This window comes from Semicossyphus pulcher, unplaced genomic scaffold (genome assembly GCF_022749685.1).
Source record: "Semicossyphus pulcher isolate SPU_LCO1_2020_fin unplaced genomic scaffold, fSemPul1.0.p SCAF_12, whole genome shotgun sequence".
Classification (NCBI taxonomy): domain Eukaryota; kingdom Metazoa; phylum Chordata; class Actinopteri; order Labriformes; family Labridae; genus Semicossyphus; species Semicossyphus pulcher.
Genome location: NW_027211626.1, coordinates 14,743,106 through 14,762,589, shown reverse-complemented (window position 1 = coordinate 14,762,589; position 19,484 = coordinate 14,743,106). Strand labels below are relative to the sequence as shown.

Genomic DNA, 19,484 nt, shown 5'->3' with positions numbered 1-19,484 from the left:
ATGATGAGCTCTTCCTCTCTTTGTTGAAAGACTTAAGTATGCTGCAGACACCCATCTCCTTTACATGCACAGATATGACTCATACATTTCTTCATGTTCATCCAATTTTTTATATTTTGCTCATGTCACATTAAAAGAAGTAAGAAAAATCTGTTATGAGTGCGTCTCACGCATCTTACCACAAGCCGCACATGGTAAAAAAAAGCTGCGCCAAAATACACGGTGAAAATGAATTGTTATGAGTCCTATTGATCTCTGACGGCAATATTAACATCTCTTCCTGCAGTAAACGTCTCACGCATGGCGAGCCAGGGGGCTGGCTGTGCTAATTTGGAGGGACCATGTTTCATTGTGAATTTTATAAAGGTCTATGTCCCTAGTGTTGGAAAATGTATGATAGCATTGCAGCAATGGTAGCTTTTTTTTTGTTGTTGCCATTTTTGACATAGAGCCAATATAAAAGAGGTTAACATACACAGAATACCCATCGTCTGGGTTCAAATCCTACCTCTGCCAACATTTCCAACATTTAACAATACAATTATGCACAACTGAAATGATTTCAAAACTCCAAATGAGCCCACTAAGGCAGGACAAGCAGGTAGCTCAATGAATAGTGTGCCTGAAACTTGAATCAAAGGCCACGTTCTGTCCCGGGTTTGAATCCGACCTCTGCCAACATTTCCAATACCACCACAGTCTTTTGACAATATAATTATGCACAACTGAAATGATTTCAAAAATCCAAATGAACCCACTAAGGCAGGGCAAGCAGATAGCTCAATGGATAGAGCACCGGAGAGTAGGGAGAGTAGGGAGCAGTAGGCTCACCTGTCCCGTGTCAAGAATGATACGTTTTGACACCTGGTGGACCCCCCCCCCCCTCTGGGAGAGTAGGGAGAGTAGAGAGAGTTGGGAGAGTAGGGAGCAGTAGGCTCACCTGTCCCGTGTCAATAATGGTACGTTCCAACTCCCTGTCGTCCCCTGCCTTTGGGAGAATAGGGCGAGTTGGGAGAGAAGAGAGAGTTGGGAGAGTAGAGAGAGTTGGGAGAGTAAAGAGAGTAGGGAGAGTAGATAGAGTTGGGAGAGTAGGCAGAGTTGGGAGAGTAGAGAGAGTAAGGAGAGTAGGGAGAGTAGAAAGAGTTGGGAGAGTAGGGAGAGTAGAAAGAGTTGGGAGAGTAGGCAGAGTTGGGAGAGTGGAGAGAGTTGGGAGAGTAGAGAGAGTAGGGAGAGTAGATAGAGTTGGGAGAGTAGAGAGAGTAGGCAGAGTTGGGAGAGTAGAGAGAGTAGGGAGAGTAGAGAGAGTTGGGAGAGTAGGCAGAGTTGGGAGAGTTGGGAGAGTAGGGAGAGTAGATAGAGTTGGGAGAGTAGAGAGAGTAGGCAGAGTTGGGAGAGTAGAGAGAGTTGGGAGAGTAGGGAGAGTAGAAAGAGTTGGGAGAGTAGAGAGAGTTGGGAGAGTAGAGAGAGTTGGGAGAGTAGGCAGAGTTGGGAGAGTAGAGAGAGTAGAGAGAGTAGGGAGAGTAGATAGAGTTGGGAGAGTAGAGAGAGTAGGCAGAGTTGGGAGAGTAGAGAGAGTTGGGAGAGTAGGCAGAGTTGGGAGAGTTGGGAGAGTAGAGAGAGTAGGGAGAGTAGGCAGAGTTGGGAGAGTAGAGAGAGTAGGGAGAGTAGGCAGAGTTGGGAGAGTTGGGAGAGTAGATAGAGTTGGGAGAGAAGAGAGAGTAGGGAGAGTTGGGAGAGTAGATAGAGTTGGGAGAGTTGGGAGAGAAGAGAGAGTTGGGAGAGTAGGGAGAGTAGATAGAGTTGGGAGAGTAGGCAGAGTTGGGAGAGTCAACATTTCTATTTCCACCACAGTCATTTAACAATACAAATATGCAAAACTGAAATGTTTCACAACTTAAAATGAACCCACTAAATGCAAGTAGGAAGAAAATACACTAAGTGCAAAATTCTGAACATTCAGTCAGAAACAAATTGCACAAGGTAAAGTTTATTCTGATCAGAATTGTTGTTATTGTTATTCATGCAATTTATCATTTTAAAGCTCTTTATGTGCTCTTCATACGCACATTAGATCAATATGAAGGTAGTTATAAGGACATTTGCAGAGGCATGCAGAATTTGCCCTATTACAGCGTTAGAGGTCAAAGGTCAAATTCTGTTGTCCTCAGTGTCATGAAAATGTGATGGGTAGATAGAATATAATCTAAGCTTTACAATGATATATGACTTCATGATATTCTGTGTATGTTAACCTCTTTTATGTTGGCTCCATGGCAAAAAAAAACATGAAAAAATTGTGGGATGAATATAGGAGTGATAGCACATAGAAAGCTACCATTGCTGCACACTGCAACACTAGGGACATAGATCTTTATAAAACTCACTTTGAGACATGGCCACTTCAAATTTCTGAGGTCTGGCTCATGGACTAAGAATCCAGTCTTGCCTTCTGCACACTTTTGCTGTAGAATAAAGAAATTATTAACAATATTGAGGGTTCCCCTTCAGATTAACATCAACACATTTGTGTTTCGATGATTCAGATGAGCTCAAATATTTGAGTAAAGCCCCTCTAACCATCTTACTGCTTGCACAGTTTTACACGGTTCTATACTTTTCATATTTTTTAGGCCGTCTTTAGATTAAAAACACAACGTCTTCAGCCAGGCTTAATTTATTCCCTCTGCCGCGTCAGTCGGAGGACTTGATTCACTTCCTGTTTCACTCTCATTACCCTCCAGGCTCTCTGGTGACAGATTGCTTTCAGGGCTTTTACAGTTCAGCTTTGGTGACATACGGGCTGATTGACACGTGGAAGTCACAGTGCATCAACATCATCAAAACACACACACACACACACACACACACACAACTCACATGGTCCAGTTGTTTTACCCTGTCATACACAGAGTCCCCATCTTACTTTGGGCTGAAATGAGCTATTTGTGCAAGAAAAATGCACTGCTGCTAGGAAGCCACTTACACACAAATCAATGTGATAAAAAACATATCCTTGCCTTTCATTTCTAACAAGTTACTATAGCTGAAAGTATGTTCCGCATTTTTTAAGCTAAACTCAAAATGATGCAGCAAATTGCTTAAAAAAAATATATAATTGGGGCTTGTCTAAGTCACCACGGTGCACCACTCCTGCATAAAAACACACATGTTGCATCCAGCTCTAATGACTTTTTCACTCAGCAGCAGGTCTGATTGGGGATGTGTCTCAGTGCAGCAGCCGATCAATAAATCTGCCAGATAAATGACCAGGAGTTTCTGAGGGACTGAAAGGCCACCGCACAGACTAATCAGCAGCCGCCGCCACAGACAACAACATCAGGAGCTCTGAGGTTTTAATATATGGTCTCTGTAGTGTCATCAATGTGACTTTTTCTTACAAATTATGTGTACACTTCCTGCTCTTTTGGGTCTCTACTTCAGGCAACAGGTTACAACTGCTCTAGGAATGTTTTCACATTGAAGCATTGTAGTAGTTTGGCATATGTTGTGTTGAAAGAAAAGAACAGAGTCTGATACCAACATATGAGAAAAAACCCGATACAATGGAGCATATTTAATCATTAAGGTCCCATGTATATTTGATTATTAAATAATGACCATGAGATGTACTAAGTGGGACATTTTACATTTCAATAGCAAAACACAGAACTTTTCAAGAGCAAAAGAGAAACAGAGAAGAAATATGTTGGTAAAGTGACATTTATATACTTTAACCTGATCCAATTTTGGGACATAAATACAATTTTAAACATGGAAATCTGGTTAGAAAGGTGGTTAACTTTTCATCTCAACCAATAACTAAATGTTTTTGTGTTAAATTCAGCTCTAAAATGCACTGAGCTTTACATTTTACTGATATTTCAGGCCTTTGGGGCACAAAAACTAAATAGGAACCTGACAAACGATGAGGGTAAATATAAAGATAAACAATATAGATATTTACAAGGTCCTTTTTTATTTTAATGGAAGTTGGAGGCTTCACGAGCTTCTGCAACTGAAAGACCTCAAATTAATGAATTATTAACTCTAACATACGTATATTTTAAAGACTAAACATAAGGTGATACAGTATTTTATGTTGAGCTGTATTAGTGATGCATTGTGCATGCAGGGTTTTTTCACATCACAGGATGTCCGGCTCAACAGACATCATTTCCATGCTGACACATGACTGAAAGCTGACTGATGTTTAGATGCGTAATCACAACAAAACACACACACAAACTCAGCTGTGTGTGTGAGAGAGAGAGACAAGACAAATGGGTCATCCTGCAAATGTCAGAGGTAACTTTCTAATGCCAGTGATGCTATTCACAGCTACGTAACTCTCCTAAATGATGATGACTGATGCAGGAAAAAAAGCGCTTTTTTAAAGGGGGACACTGGTGGGGTTTTTTTTTATCCCAGGAGGACATTTTTAAAACAACTGGTAAGGTGACTGTATATTTATATTTATATTTATATAATGCAAAAGGTCTTTCTTCTCTTTAAAAGAAAACTACAGTAAAAGGTCTGAAACATTTACACAACAAGCAGAACAGAAACAGAAACACAACTACACAATAATAAAGGGATTAATAATAAAAGTTTCAAAAATCCGATTGGTGCAGTATAGTTGTCCTTTTTCTGAAATAATGCTTGTGTAAATTCAACAGAATATAGAACTAAAAGTATATTTGATTCCTTTAATTGGCTTTTAAAAGAATGTGAAAGGAAAGGCTGCGAGAAAAGCCTTAAAAAGGAGAGACGACATCATCTCTGAAAGCAGTTGGTCCAGAGATAGGAAGCCTTAGAGGGGGAAACAATGCTGCCCTCTGGAGAAAAAAACAAGACATGACTTGAGTGAAAATTATGTGTTTTAAAGTTTTTCTTCATTTACAGTGCTTCCCTTTGCACAACAACAAATACACAATTCCAACAGGTTTTCTGTTCTTTATGTGCCCATAAAGAAAATACTGATGGAAAAAAAAGCTTCTTTGTTGGCACAGTGCATCAAACCTGTAGTCATGTATACCTGGGTGTTCACCTCAACGATAAACTGGACTGGTTACACAACACAAGAAGGGCCACAGTCGTCTGAGGTCCTTTGGGGTGTGCAGGACTCTGTTACGGACATTTTACGACACTGTGGTGGCATCTGGGGAGCACAGAGAGGGACAGGATGAGACTGAACAAACTGGCCAGGAGGGCCGGTTCAATCCTAGACTGTCCTCTGGACTCCATAGAGGAGGTGGGTGAGAGGAGGATGTTAGCCAAGTTGACATCTATTGACATGTCAAAGTGTCCTTGGGCAAGATACTGAACCCCAAATTGCTCCCGGTGGCATCTTTGCTACACTATGCAATACTACTGCAATATCCATCCATCCATCCATTATCTATACCGCTTATCCTGTTCCGGGTCAATCGCAGGGCTGACACATAGAGACAGACAACCTTTCGCACTCACACCCACCTATGGGCATTTTTTTAGAGTCACCAATGAACCTTACAAGCATGTCTTTGGACTGTGGGAGGAAGCCAGAGACCCCGGAGGGAACCCATGCATGCATGAGGAGAACATGCAAACTCACAGAAAGGCCCACCTTGCCCAAACCGGAGTTTGAACTGGTGACCTTCTAGCTGTGAGGCAACAGCGCTAACCACTGCACCAACGTGCAGCCCCTACTGTAATATTTTTAGTTAATTTCTGGTTTTAATCGTGCAACACATCATGTGTGTTTTTATCTTTAAAAATGGCTGTACAATTTAAATAACCCATGCATATCTATCGACAAGGGAAAATGTGCAGATGGTGTGTCTAGTTTTATTACTGTTATTATTTATAATGTCATATTTTTTCTATCCTTTTATGCCACCTGTACTTTTTCTCTCATTTTATTGAGAGCTTTTATTTAATTTGCCTGTTTTATAAGCAGCTGTAACGAGTACATTTCCTCTGTGGGGGATCAATAAAGCTTATCTTATCATATGTATTATTAAAAAAACTGAATTTACGATGAACAAAATCAGTTTTCTGCTCAACATCTCTCCTTTCATCACATCACACCATTATTGGTGTGACAAATGCAGCCGTGCATTTGTATCTCAGTATATTCTTACACAGCGGAAACCGATTTCAAGATTCAAAATGTTGATAGACTGTCAGCTGAAAACACTGAAACCACATTCTTCATTTACCGTACGTCCTCTGATAAGAACCAAAAATAATTCAAATTTAAGTGGGTGCACTTGAAGCTCCTGCTCTCTGCATCTGCCGCCTCAAGTTCAAATGTTAAAAAATGTCATACAACATACAGTAAATGCTTCTTGTCAAAGTGACTGCTTGCTGTCTGGGAGAGAGGAAAATGTTCCCTTTCATAACAGTGGTAAATGTGACATCTGGTGATATATTATTACATATTACATTTACACACCCATATGAGTGAGGGATTGCCTGAAAAATGACAAACATGTTTTAATCCGTTTAAAAAGCCCTGATGAAGACATACACGGACAAAAACATATATTTTTTAATGTTTCAGCCATTCCTATTCGACTTTTGTACTACAAATTAATTCCTTGTTACCATGTATTTGTTTGAATGACACTACTTAAACTTTGTTCTCTGTATTTTTTTGGTTTATTACAGATTATACAAGTTAGTTCAAACTAATTCATCTGATGGGATAAGCGGCATCCCGTGGCGATAAAGAGTACATCATTGGGACTTTTCACTCTGCGTATCACTCCGCCTCAGCCACATGAATACTGATAATAAACGTTACAGCTGACCATGTATGTCTACATTAATCAAGCTGGTAGCTCTGAATCTCACAGCAGGCTCTTATTAGACTCTACAGACTCCTAACCCTTATTCCACTGGTTGATGATTTAAATTAAATTAAAACCTACAGATAAATATACATGAAAAAACAGTTAAAAACAGTTGATCTGTGGTAACCTGCAGACACAGAGTGCCGGAGAATGTTTGGGTTGCTTGGCAACAAAACTCCAGTTTCAGTTAAGTTGTGGAACTAGTTGAGTTAGTGGAGCAAAATGAATCTGTTGATGATTATTACTGTTTACTACTATTTGCTGCTTGTTTAACTGTTGTATAAAAGCAAAATCACACTCGAGGTTGTGACGTACTGAATATCATCACGGTTGTGATTATCTGCGGCCTAAAACCGAATCACAGCCATGATGATATTCAGTACATCACTCCCTCTCTTGTGATATTGCTTAATTAACAACTAACTAACACCAAACAAAGTCTAATTTCTAAAAATATAGTGTTGAAAACTGTGTTGCTAATTTACTTATATTTTTTGATAATACAAACACCAACAATAATGAATGAAGTGGACGGAGAAGCTAGCTTTCCTAAAAACAGAGATAAACGTAGCAATGAAGAGACAGAAAAACGTGTTAAGTTTCATGAAATGTATATTTACAGGAAATACAAATACAGTAAATATTAACATTTTAAGACCGCCTTAGGATCAACTTTTATTGAGAAAAAAAACAATAACATGACTAATTAAAATACAATATATTTACATCCATTTCATTTTTAAAAATAATAAAACTGTACATTTTCGGTTTTCTTTTTTGGCATCACGTGCGTTTGTCGCTCACAGACGACAACAGTTTCAGCCAGATGACACTTCCTGGTTGATTGTCCCAGCAGTGTATCAAGTGCTTCAGTCGGTTTACTCGGTGCAGCCAGAGTTTTAGAGTTTTGTTCCCACAGTGCGCACACACAGATGCCATTCCAAGCCGAGCTTATGTTAAAACATTCCTCTCTGTCCAAGCTGTGCAGATAAAGATGACCCGGTGCAGTTAAAACAGTCAGTGATTAAAACCTTGTTAAAGCTCCCTCACAGGCGCCGGACGTTCCGCTTGCTGCGAGCGCTGCCTGGTATGATCTGGCTCGCCTTTGTGGAGGTGGCGTGGACTCTTGGCTGCACCACTCTGCAGGGGGTCGAGCCGTGGAAGCCCAGCTGACAGTGGGTGCAGAAGTCAAACTGACAGCTGAGGCGCATGCACGTGGCCCTCTGAGCCTCAGGCGAGTATGTCGACGGTGAGCCGCAGCGCTTGCAGGAACGCAGAGACTCGTGCTGCTTCAGACTGCCGGCGGCCTGGACAGAGGGAAAACAAAAAGGCATGAACGTTTGTTAAAGCTAGAGTCAACAAATGAAATGTTGATTTAAGCATTTCCCATGTGTTAGTTGCAGCTCGAATCTGTACACAAGTTCTCACCTGAATGTAGTCATTGAAGCGTGTGCATTGGGAGTTAGGCGTGCTGCCCTTCTGAGAGGAAGCTGTCCGTCTGCTGTGCCTGCAGCTCAGGGAAGATGAGGATGAAGATGTTGGAGTGCTTGACGAGGCCAGGGTCTGCATGCTGGACAGCACCAGCCTGGACACAGCCACATCTCTGGTCAGACCCAAACCCCTCTGTGACAGAGAGCTCCTTGACTCCTGAAAGAGAATAACAGTTCACTTATTAGAACATGAAGGACACATGGAAATTGCTTTAGGCTCTCATTTAGTATTTCAGGTTTTGAAGCTAAAAAGCTACATGAGGTTGTTGAGGAGACTAAAAGCAGTTGTTTCAAGTTTGTGACATTACAACAGGCATGTCAGGATCAGACAGTTTAAGTCCTCTGTATGTATACAAGTGTTTGATGCTAAACAAGAATCCTAACAATGATGCTAGGTAACATTTAACAGGTAGTCTTAGCGGTTTCTTTAAAGTGAGTGCACATGTGTGGGTTTGTATGCGTCTCCTCACCCCGAGTGCCTGCTTGGCTCTTTGACATCTGCTCAGAGCGGATGAATCCTCACAGATGATCCTCCTCCATGTCCTGCTCACCTTCTTACAGCTGTGAGGAGAGAGTCAGAATACATGTTGAACATACAACCGATAAGACAAAGTAGAATTTCTGACAAGTTTCTACAATAAATTTTACATCCATGCACATTTCTTGATGTTACAACAGTCCTTCAGAAGGTTGTTAGAATGTTGTGATGTTACATCACTGTCCTACTTGTATTTTGAAAGTACAAAATCAGTTGTATTGCTCACTGCTTTGTTATGCATGGTTTTATGCAGACATTCTTCTACCTTTATCTAATGAAAAAGAATCTAAATCAGATGTTGGCCATCTCTTGTAAGACTTAACCCTTTCCTTTAAATAGTGACAAATTTGTAATTTACCTAATAAGGTCCATGTCATTCAGCAATGCCAAGATGTTGCTCAAGATGCCCCTCATGTTCCTGCACAGCAGAGATGAAAACATGTCGACGTACTCCAGGCCCATCTGGCCTCCGATCACCCGATCCAAAAGGTGATCTTCTGCTACTTGTGAGGGGATGCTCCAGTCATACCTGAGACAGGGGGGAATTATTTTTATTTACTTCTTTCATGGAACTTGAACTAGGTTTTGGGGGAACGGAAGGCACTAAAAAACTAATCCCCACAATATTTCCAATGGTAGGATATCCTGAAAGTAGAAAGGTGTTGTTCTAACCAAGAACTGTTACCTCCCACTGTATATAACTATTTAACAACAGTAGGGAGAAAATGCCTTTTAGCTTTACAGCTTTATGTCACAAAAGGAGAATATATTCATACCTCTTATTCTTCTGATAGCTCTTGGCCAGCTTTTCACACACATCGCGCTGGAACTTCAGTATCGGAAGGTTGGGGTCGTTGTGATGGTTGGACGGGGTGGATGATAGTGAATACGTTGCTGCTCTCCTCCTCTGACAATCCACAGGAGTGGAAGCTGCCACCTGAAACACTGTGCGGCTCGAATTTGTGAGACATTTGGAGGGAGAATTCTTCGGTGATATTGTCTTTTCGTAATGTGTAGCTGCAGAAGACAGGAGCGTTGCTGTGGGTTTCCCCAGCATATTGTCCTGTTCCTCCCCATGATTTTCTTCAATCTGGCTGTTTTGCAGAGACAGATAGCCGCTGTCCTCAAACACTTCATCTTGAGTCCTGTTGGGCTCCCTGCTGGTGCTGTTTTCCTTGTTGTGGACTGCTTTTGTGTTGTTGTTGAGCGAGAACAACACTGTGGTCACTCCTGCAGGTGGACAGTGAGGTTTGATGGGGCTGGGCTCCTTCACTGGGGAGGCCTTGAAGTGAAGTACCTCGTAGCTTTTCTCCATATTGTTCGCCCTGGTGGACTCGTAGCTGGGGCATTTCATGGTGACTTTCTTGCAGTGAAACATACACACAGTGCAGTAGGTATATATCTGGATAAAAAGACAAATACATTTATTATATTAGCATTACATAGGTTTTAAACAGTAAATGTAGCTGCCAAAGCAACATGGCTTCCATCATGTAAGCAAACTTAGCTATAACTTTACCTCTAATTAAAGCTAACAAGTAAGCTACCAGACGTAAAATATGTAAACAACATACGGTTACATTAATATTTAACTGTATATGTATACATTGAATGTAATCAGATAATCTTCCGCCAAATATTTTGCAGAATTTAAACAGATTTTGGCGCGAGGAGGATTTGGCGGAAAGACAGCAGGATGCACAAACAGGCGGGGGGTTGGTTTGCAGACTTTAAATGCATTAGTTAAATTGGTGCTTTATTCTAAAACACCTCTTGGATTGTGATCCAATGTACATTAAAAGGTTGAATGCTTGGTGTCACTTAACCATAGTTAATGTGACTGACCTGAGTACAACTGACGAGTGTGGAAGCAGCTTGTAGCTAAGACGCTCGCGAACCTACTTTATCTGCTTTTATTCAACTACAGAACTAAAGCATCATTAAGTATAAAGTAAAATTCAGCATAGATTCGCCCTGTATTGTTAGTATTTTAATTACCAAAGCCAGCCGACAAACAGCTTACCCAGCTAGTACCCCGAGTAGCACTTTGCTGAGAGGACATCAAACTAACTTATACCAACATAAGCAGTGTGGAAGCAATAAGATATTAAGTGAAGTCTCTTACCTCACGTTAGTCGATATCGTTATCCACAGACTATCGCTTCCCTCCTTTTAGCCGCTAAGCTAACTTTCGTCTGATATTCTCCCTGCCCGGATTAAATGCTCGGCAACTGAAAATCCGCCAGTTGTCGCCTCTCATTTGAAATCCGTGCACAAAAGGCGCAAACCAATCGCATTGAAGTGGGTGTTTGTCCCTTTAAAACATCAACCAATGGCAGATGAGAAAATGATGTGTAGTGACGTCAGTGCGCAGTCGACGTAGTATGGTTTTTCCAATAGGTTTTTTCCCTCCCAACGTAAAATACGAAGTGAAATTGCATCTTCAGTCAGTTACAGTGGTTTTAGTCCACATAAACTATGTTTCAAGTGAGAGAACCTTAGCCGAATTGAAAATTAGGTTAAATAGTAATATATACATATATATTGTAACGGTAGTGGACTGTAAACCTTCAAAGATCCATATAACATTTCTCTAATGAAAGGGGATTTCCTGATATGGTATGGTTCATGTTTTATGATACAGTTTCAAATACTGCACAATGGTTTTGGGCAAATTAGAGGCTATATTTGCCTTTGTCTTGTTTTATAATCAAATCAAATGATATAGGGGTTGCTCATTGTTTAGCTATCAGTGTGTAACATACATGTTTTTTAAGTCTCTGAAAAGGCTGGAAGATTTATTGTTATAATGTTGCTGTGACTCAGATGATAAAGAATATTGTTAAAGTATAAAAACCTTAAACAGTACTGTCACATTTGCAATGTATGGCAGAGAGGTTGTTGTGCAAGAAATACCACAATTTCCCTGTAGAGAACAGTCTTAAGGTTGCATCACACTATTCAGCAGAAACTCAAATCTTATGTAGGCCTATTGGTGTACCAGTATGAGTGTTTTCTTTTTCTTTTTATAGCAAACACAAAATATGAGACTGGAAGAGGGTTAAATAATTTTTTCTCAGATGTATCGGGAATCCCACTGTTTGAAAAGAGAGCCAAGAGACATCAAAAGGATAGTTCAGTTCACACCCCTGCATGGAATTTGTTAACTGGCTCTTTCATTGAAACCAGACAGGGGGAGGTGGGGGATGTGGCTGTTAAGTCAAAAGTTAAAACACTGAATCACATTCTTTTACTTTTTACTTTAAATGCACGGTCTTACTGTGCGTATCAGTCAAACACCAGGAAGTCAACAAAGCCTCACCTAAGTCATAATTAAGCCATATAGGCCTACTTATTTCAGTATGTTAATGTTCAATGTAAAGTCCAGTAAAGTATGATACAAAGGTTGAACATGCTGACAGGGGAAGCATTAAGAAACCGTTTGAGGCCAGTGAGAGACAGACAGAGACAGAGAAAGTGTGAAGTTGTGTAAGTAAGAGTTGCGAGCCCTGGCTGACACTTAACATTTTTGCATACTGGAGTGCATAATGCTAATTAAATGATGATCCCAGTATGAATCCTATTTACAATTCAAAGTCCTATTTACAATTCAACACAGGTATTTCAGTTACAACCACAGGAGAGTACAGACTCAGGTTAATTGCCTGGTACCTGGTTTATACAAATGGGTATGCACTATTAAAAAAGAAACACTGAAATGCTCAGGGCTGAAGTCATCCAGCATTCTCTTATCCAGACGTCAAGTCATGTAGAGGGCCACTAAAGTAATTCTAAAATAATATATTTTTTGGAGTCATTAGTTTGTTTAATTTGTCTTTTTCGTGTCCCATCTTGTCCAAATTCTGGCATACGTAACTATCCGAATGAGAGATGTATTATGGACGTTTTATCTTTTGTGGAGAAGTAATGAGTGAAATCACTCTTGAACCTGCTGTAATTTCTCCACAGAAGAAGATGTCTTGTCTTTTGCGCATGCGTGTCGGATTCAACATGTCTGCGCCCAACAAGAAGGTGGTAAAGGAGCATTATTTTTATACAAAGCATTAACAACCGCTTGCTAGACGGTCTTTAGATAACATTTGAGTGAAAGCTGTTTCGTAATAAACAGTCCGGTTCTTCCGATGACAGAAAAAACAAAAAGGATGCATTTGACCGATTTTAAAGGGATTTAGAGATTCAGTATAGAGTACTTTCTCAAAGGCTCTTATTTGGTTTATTAGTCTGTAGCCCACCCCCTTAACAACACAGGCTAGCGATCCACTTATTTAACATAGTTTTTCAAATTCAAATTCTAGGTTCGGTTGAGGCTGTCGTCCTACTACCGTAAACAAGAAACGGGCTTTGCTGGTGGTATGAACCTACTCTCAAAGATATAGATTTACAAAAAATGTAACCGTTTTTGTCTATAATAACCAAGCCGAATTCAAGATTGCCTTTTAAAAATATAGAATATATCTTAATATAACAGGGGCGAGACATATATCATTGTTTAAAATAAAATTTAAAAACACTTTTTGAAGGAAAGTAGGCCAAATGTCCCTTACAGACTAGAGAGGAGAATGCGCCAAAGCCAGTTCATGTCTGGATTTTTCTGCTCTGTCATATAGTGAATCTGCCCATGCAATGGCTTACAGAAGAGCCATAAACCTTCTCCCAAAAGGAAAGGACTCTGCCTTTAGTCTGTGGAAACCTCGTTTTCATAAATCACCATGTTTCATCAGCCAAACTTCTAGTTTCCAAGAACACACCAATAGTCACTGTTGCAGATCTTTAAGAACTCTCCACACTGGTTCAAGATTGATGGTGGCTAAACTACTGACAGTGGAAGAGCTTTTTGCCAAGAGGTCACTGCAGAGTTACCTGAAGAAGATGGAGGCAGAGTACAGTGAATGTTTGACAGAATTCAACAGCAATTTGACGGATGAGCAGTGCAGTCAGGACGAACTAAGGGCCAAGAGGACCAAATTGTCCCTGCTGGCTCCTCTGGTCCAGAGCATCAGAGAGCTGGATACCAAACAAAAGGAGATTGCTGAGACTGAGACGCTGCTGAAAGGTGAGACTGATCCATTGCTGCCAAACAAAGAGGACAAAGTGTTAAAAAAAAGGGTACTGGGTCGGATATATTTCATAATTTATAATCAAATTTTATTTTTCCTCAAAGATGAAGACCCAGCCCTCCGAGAACTGGCAGAGCTGGAAAGAGAAAGCTGTCTGCAAGATATTCAAGATCTAAGTCAAAAGGTAGAGCTCTGTCATTTTATTTTTGCAACAAGCTGCTGCATTATGAAGTAACCGTGTTCACTTCTTCACACATTACATCTGTCTTGTTTCCCTATCTGTCACATCAACTCGCTCCACCAATCAGATCCTGGATTTGTTGATCCCTGAGGAGGAGGCAGATCTGAGCGACCTCGTCCTGGAGGTTACAGCTGGAGTCGGGGGTCAGGAGGCCATGCTGTTCACTGCTGAGGTTCAATATTTTAAACTGTCTTATGAAAATATTAGCCTCTTAAATAATAGTTGTGCATCTCTAATCAGGAAATCAATAGAAACTTTAGTATGAGGAAAGAGGGATTGAAGAATAGGTAATAAGGGAGGGCTAGAAATGAAGCAAAAAAAACCCCAACAAAACAAAACTACAATGCATGTGTTTTTAAAAGCTAACCTGTCTCCTCTGTAGGTGTTTGACATGTACCATGGCTATGCTGGGCACCACGGCTGGTCCTTCGACACCCTGGAGCATATGACCAGTGAATTAGGTCAGTGGCTTGTGCTTATTTTAGGCATGTTTGTGTTTTTTCAAAGATGTCAAAGTACATTACAACCACTATTGCAATAACTGACTCCAACACAAGGGGGAGTCCTTCCTTTGTCACAAACACACAGGTGAGGGAACGAGGTATCGCTGCAAATATTGTCAAAAAGGAGGCAATAACGCTGCACATTATTTTCTTAGCTGTTATTTTATGAACATTTTAAATAACCTCATGTTGTCGTACTTATTGCTCAACCGTAACCAGGTGGACTCCGTCGCGCCTCGGTCAGCATCAGCGGCCCTCAGAGCTACAAGAGGATGAAGTTCGAGGCTGGAGTTCATCGAGTTCAGAGGGTTCCCAAGACTGAAAAACAGGGCAGAGTGCACACCAGCACCATGACTGTGGCTGTGCTGCCCCAACCCACCGAGGTACAGCTGATGGCACAAACACAGACAGTTTGTCCATCTCTGTTGTTTTCACTTTTGCTGTTAAAACTACCCAGTTTTTCTCATTAAAAAATGTGGTGTAAAGTAAAAGTTTATTGCTAACTCTTTGTGTTTGACAATCATAGTAAGGAACTGCAAAAAATAACTAAATGTTATGTTTTTGGTTACGTTTTACCTAATTTGTTCTAAATAAAGACCGCATTTTTACTGACATAATGAGATGTTAGTAATATATGAGTGTTTTTGTTTTCCTGTTAGATCTCTTTCACAATAAACCCAAAGGACCTGAGGATAGACACCATGAGAGCGAGTGGAGCTGGAGGTCAACATGTCAACACCACAGACAGTGCAGTCAGAATAGTCCACCTGCCAACAGGTAAAAACTCTGTAATGAATCAAACATACTTTATAGCTTATTAAGCTTATTAAAAAGCTGGGGCCTAAACAGGCATGGCTTCTATTGGTCTGGTCTTAAATTGAAAAACATTTTTACAATTACACATTTAGGAAACCTTTTCTATCCAGTGACATCACAGTGCTGTTAAAAAGTTTATTTAATAGAGAGCGAAGTTGGCCAGATAGAACAACAGACTGTAAAAGACTGAAAAGGCCAAGTCTCCTGCTGTATGTCAATTCTAATTTTAAGTTTCTCTTACATTGGAAATGCCACTTCCTCCTCCTCTTATGACATTTCCTGGATGTTTAGTCTTTAAATAACACATTTTTTTTATTTAACTAAGCAAATGAATACAGGACGTTTTTCACAATCACATAATGGCCCGCTGTAACACTAGGTAATGCAGAAGTTTCTCAACACTCATTAAACACACAAGTGCTGTCTGTCTGCATGGGTCTGCATTGTTTTTTATTTGACTTTTATTTATCTAGGAAGTCCCTTTTAGATTGAATTTTTTTTAGGGAGACCTGGCCAAAATAGCACACCGTCGCACAGTAATGAATGCTTTTACTTTGAGTTTATATTAGGCTGTCTACTTTCACTCCTTTTTAGGCTATTTTACCATATCACAGGTGGTTTACACAGTGGGGGAGGAAGCACTCAGATCTTTTGTGTAGATCAGTGTAAAGCGTAAAAACACATTTAGCCAAAGAGCAGCAATCATGTCTGTAAAGCTGGGGAAAGATTTTTGAGTTTCTGATTTTACATAAATTGCCTTAACTAAGTACATTAGGTATGTGTCAGCCCTGTGATTGACTGGCGATCAGTCCTGGTTGTACCCCACCTCTCGCCCAATAGATAGATAGATGGGATAGACTCCAGCCCCCTCGCAACCATGATCAGGATAAGCGGTATACATAATGGATGGATGGATGGTACCCTCCAAGTATTAAAGAACATATAAGAGCAAATTGTGTTTGAAACAAGTGTCTCATATCTTTTATAATAATATTGTATAATATTATTACCCACAATAATATTGTGGGCTTATCAGCACAATGCTGTTAACAATATGACACACTGAAATTAAGGGAGAGCTGTGCATAACCAGCTTGTCAAGTGCAGGTCTAATTACATTGTAGACCAGCAGGATGAAATTACACAAAATCATGACTTCATTTCTCTACATTACAAAACAGCCCAAACTCCCCCCCCCCCCCGTCGCTTTCCCAAAGTTCACCTTCAAGCAGGACCGTCCGAGTTGGTAGCCATAGTGACCAAAGATGTGCATGTAACTGTCTAGGCTTCCTCATCATCACTTCCTGTTCTTGTAGCTGCTGCTGTGGCTCTGTTTCTGGGTGCTGTTAGGGCTCTGTGTTGCTGCCCTCTGTTGGCTTGGTGCTGTTGTTCTGCTGGTGCTAGGTAATGCTCGGCGTGAACTGCTGGGCTTAGAGCTGACCACTTGTGATCAGATTACCCAGGACACATGATAATACCAGGTCTGTACAGGGCCTTTATTGCCCCCCTCCAGGAAAGAGGGCCAACCCTTCAGCCGCTACTTCCGCTCATGTGATGTCTCTTCCACCTGGAAACACAATAAGTTTAAAACTTTATTCAGTGGGATGTGTGATGCCTCAAAATATGGGTTGTGTAAAAGTTCAATAATGCAACTTGATGGCATATTTTCATCAACCTTCTCTTGCTTCAAACACGTCTGTCAGACTTTGAAACACATCTTTCAAAATGTAAAGAACGTAGGCTCTCTCTTTTAAAGGGATCAAATCAAATTATTTATATAAAACATTTTATGTTTTTTTAAGAACACTGAAAAAGACTACTTCTATGTAGGTGAGGCATAGGGTTGGACAGCTTGCGAACCAAGAGGCATGAGTTAGAGGTCTGTATGGGTCCTAAATGAGGAGCCTGGAGCCTAACAGACCTGGAATAACTGTTCCAGGATCAGATTGGATCTGTTCGATTTCTTTCCTTTTTAATTCTGGTAATAAAAATTGATACTGAAAATAAAGTGACACTTAAAAAAAACATTTATCATGGGGCGCTGGTTTAGCTCAGTTAGTAGAGCAGGCGCCCCGTGTACAGCGTCCTCTTCTGAAAGGATTTCTGAAACTTGAAACACAAGAGCCGTACTTTAACACTTGTGTGTGTTTATTAGGCGTGGTAGCAGAGTGCCAGCAGGAACGGTCCCAGCTGAAGAACAAAGAGAAAGCCATGAAGGCTCTGAGAGCAAAACTGTACGGCATGAAGTTGGAGGAGGAGACCAGCAAACGCTACAACCAGCGTAAAATACAGGTGAGATATATACAGTATGATGTAGTTTACAGGTGGAGACATGAATTATAAAACACAGGTGTGACAAATTATACCTTCTTTCTGAGATATTGGTTGTTTATGAAATAAAGGTAGAAAATAAAGTAAAACATGAAAAGTAAGAGATGAAAGGTTCATTTTTTCTTTTGCTCCTGTCTTCTGTTTCCTCCTCTAGATTGGCACAAGAGGCAGGTCGGAGAAGATTCGGACCTACAACTTCGCCCAGGACCGTATAACAGACCACCGGATCAGCATGACGGTGCACGACATCAAGAGCTTCCTGCTGGGAGAGGACTTGCTGGACGAGATGAACTCCTCGCTGCAGGAGTTCTCCAACCAGGAAACGCTCATGGAACTGCTGGGAGAAAACAACCAGAGCGGATCATGAGTTTGACTCTGAGGAACATGGAATCTGGTGGAAGGGAAACTTTTGGCCACATGTTGTAATGTTGGTCAGTCCTACTCTGCTTCTAATCCTGCAGGAAAAAATCAGGAAATGGACCGTTAAGGATTATTTGTGGGATGACTAAGTTTTATGCTTCTACCCATATATAAGAGGCATTTTAATTTACGTAATCATGACATGCTAAATCAGCACAAACATTAATGTGGCTAATAAAGTGACTCAACTGTGACCAAATGTTTAGTCAGTAACAGTATGTATTTTGTGTGTGTTGTCATGCCTTGAAGAGCTGTAAACTCATGCACACTTTATAGCCAAAAGAATGTGAACACCCAAACACTACACTTAAGTGTTTACTAAATATTTCAATCCAAAAACAGTGGGCACCGATCTGCTACTATAACAGCCCACGCTCTGGAAAGGCTTTCCTTAAGATTTTGGAACCTGACTGCATTGATTTTTTTTCTATTACAGCACAAGAGCAGTAGTGAGTTTTGGCACTCATATTTGGCGATAAGGCCTGGATCTTAGTCAGCTTCTCGTTGTTCCCAAAGGTGTTGGATGGAGTTGCAAGCAGTGCTCTGTGCTGGCCAGTCAAGTTGTTCACATCAAACGGGGAAAAACTATTTCTTTTTTTAAGCTGGGGGGTTTTGGTGTTTAATTTAAGTTCATGTAAAAGCAAGTACTGTCATGTTGACATCAAAGCTAGAAACGCATATGTCTCAATTATCATTTAGCACTGGCAAATTATTATTTTTAAGATAAATACATTTGCAGCAGATTACTTTCTCTGAATAGCCAGATAATATATTATATTATACAGATATTGTTTGGTTTTTCAAATATTACAAAACATTGATAAAAAAATCCCAAAATCCAAGTTGACTTACTCAAATTGCTGGTTTCTCTTAACGACAGCCCATAACCCAAACATGTTAAGATTAATGTTGTAGAAGATAAAGAAAACCAGAAAATTTTCTCATGTGAGGAGCTGGAACAAGTTAATTCTTAAGCATTTTTGTGCTAGTAGACTGTATTTGCTCTATTATCTTTGTATGATGTATAATTTAGTTTCCCTTAATTTGAAGTGAGGGACATCGTCCAAACTATTAACCAGTCCTAGACAAATAATACACAAAAGTATGTTCTCCTACTTTGGGTTTCATGGTGCGGTTTGTACTTTTTTATTAAAGCTCCTGTGAGTAACTTTCGGTTTGTCTAGATTTTGGCGACCCCTGTGGACAAAGGCGTACCTCTTATCTCTTTGCT

At 40.4% G+C, this 19,484-nt stretch overlaps 2 protein-coding genes across 2 annotated transcripts; one reads left to right on the top strand and one right to left on the bottom strand.

The window, feature by feature from the left end:
- Positions 1–7,568: 7,568 nt before the first annotated feature.
- Positions 7,569–11,071, bottom strand: fbxo5 (F-box protein 5). The gene is made up of 6 exons (XM_069659147.1): positions 10,990–11,071; positions 9,641–10,266; positions 9,223–9,393; positions 8,797–8,887; positions 8,265–8,483; positions 7,569–8,143 (listed from the first exon to the last, which is right to left on the bottom strand). The coding sequence occupies exons 2-6, from the start codon at positions 10,240–10,242 to the stop codon at positions 7,883–7,885; spliced, it is 1,344 nt and encodes a 447-aa protein (XP_069515248.1). The 5' UTR covers positions 10,243–10,266; positions 10,990–11,071; the 3' UTR covers positions 7,569–7,882.
- A 2,141-nt stretch (positions 11,072–13,212) lies between these two features.
- Positions 13,213–18,420, top strand: mtrf1l (mitochondrial translational release factor 1-like). Its single transcript, XM_069659008.1, has 8 exons — positions 13,213–13,938; positions 14,047–14,126; positions 14,251–14,355; positions 14,566–14,644; positions 14,906–15,069; positions 15,346–15,463; positions 17,658–17,794; positions 17,988–18,420. Exons 1-8 carry the CDS (start codon positions 13,509–13,511, stop codon positions 18,198–18,200), a joined length of 1,326 nt encoding a protein of 441 aa, XP_069515109.1. The 5' UTR covers positions 13,213–13,508; the 3' UTR covers positions 18,201–18,420.
- The last annotated feature ends 1,064 nt before the right edge of the window (positions 18,421–19,484 follow it).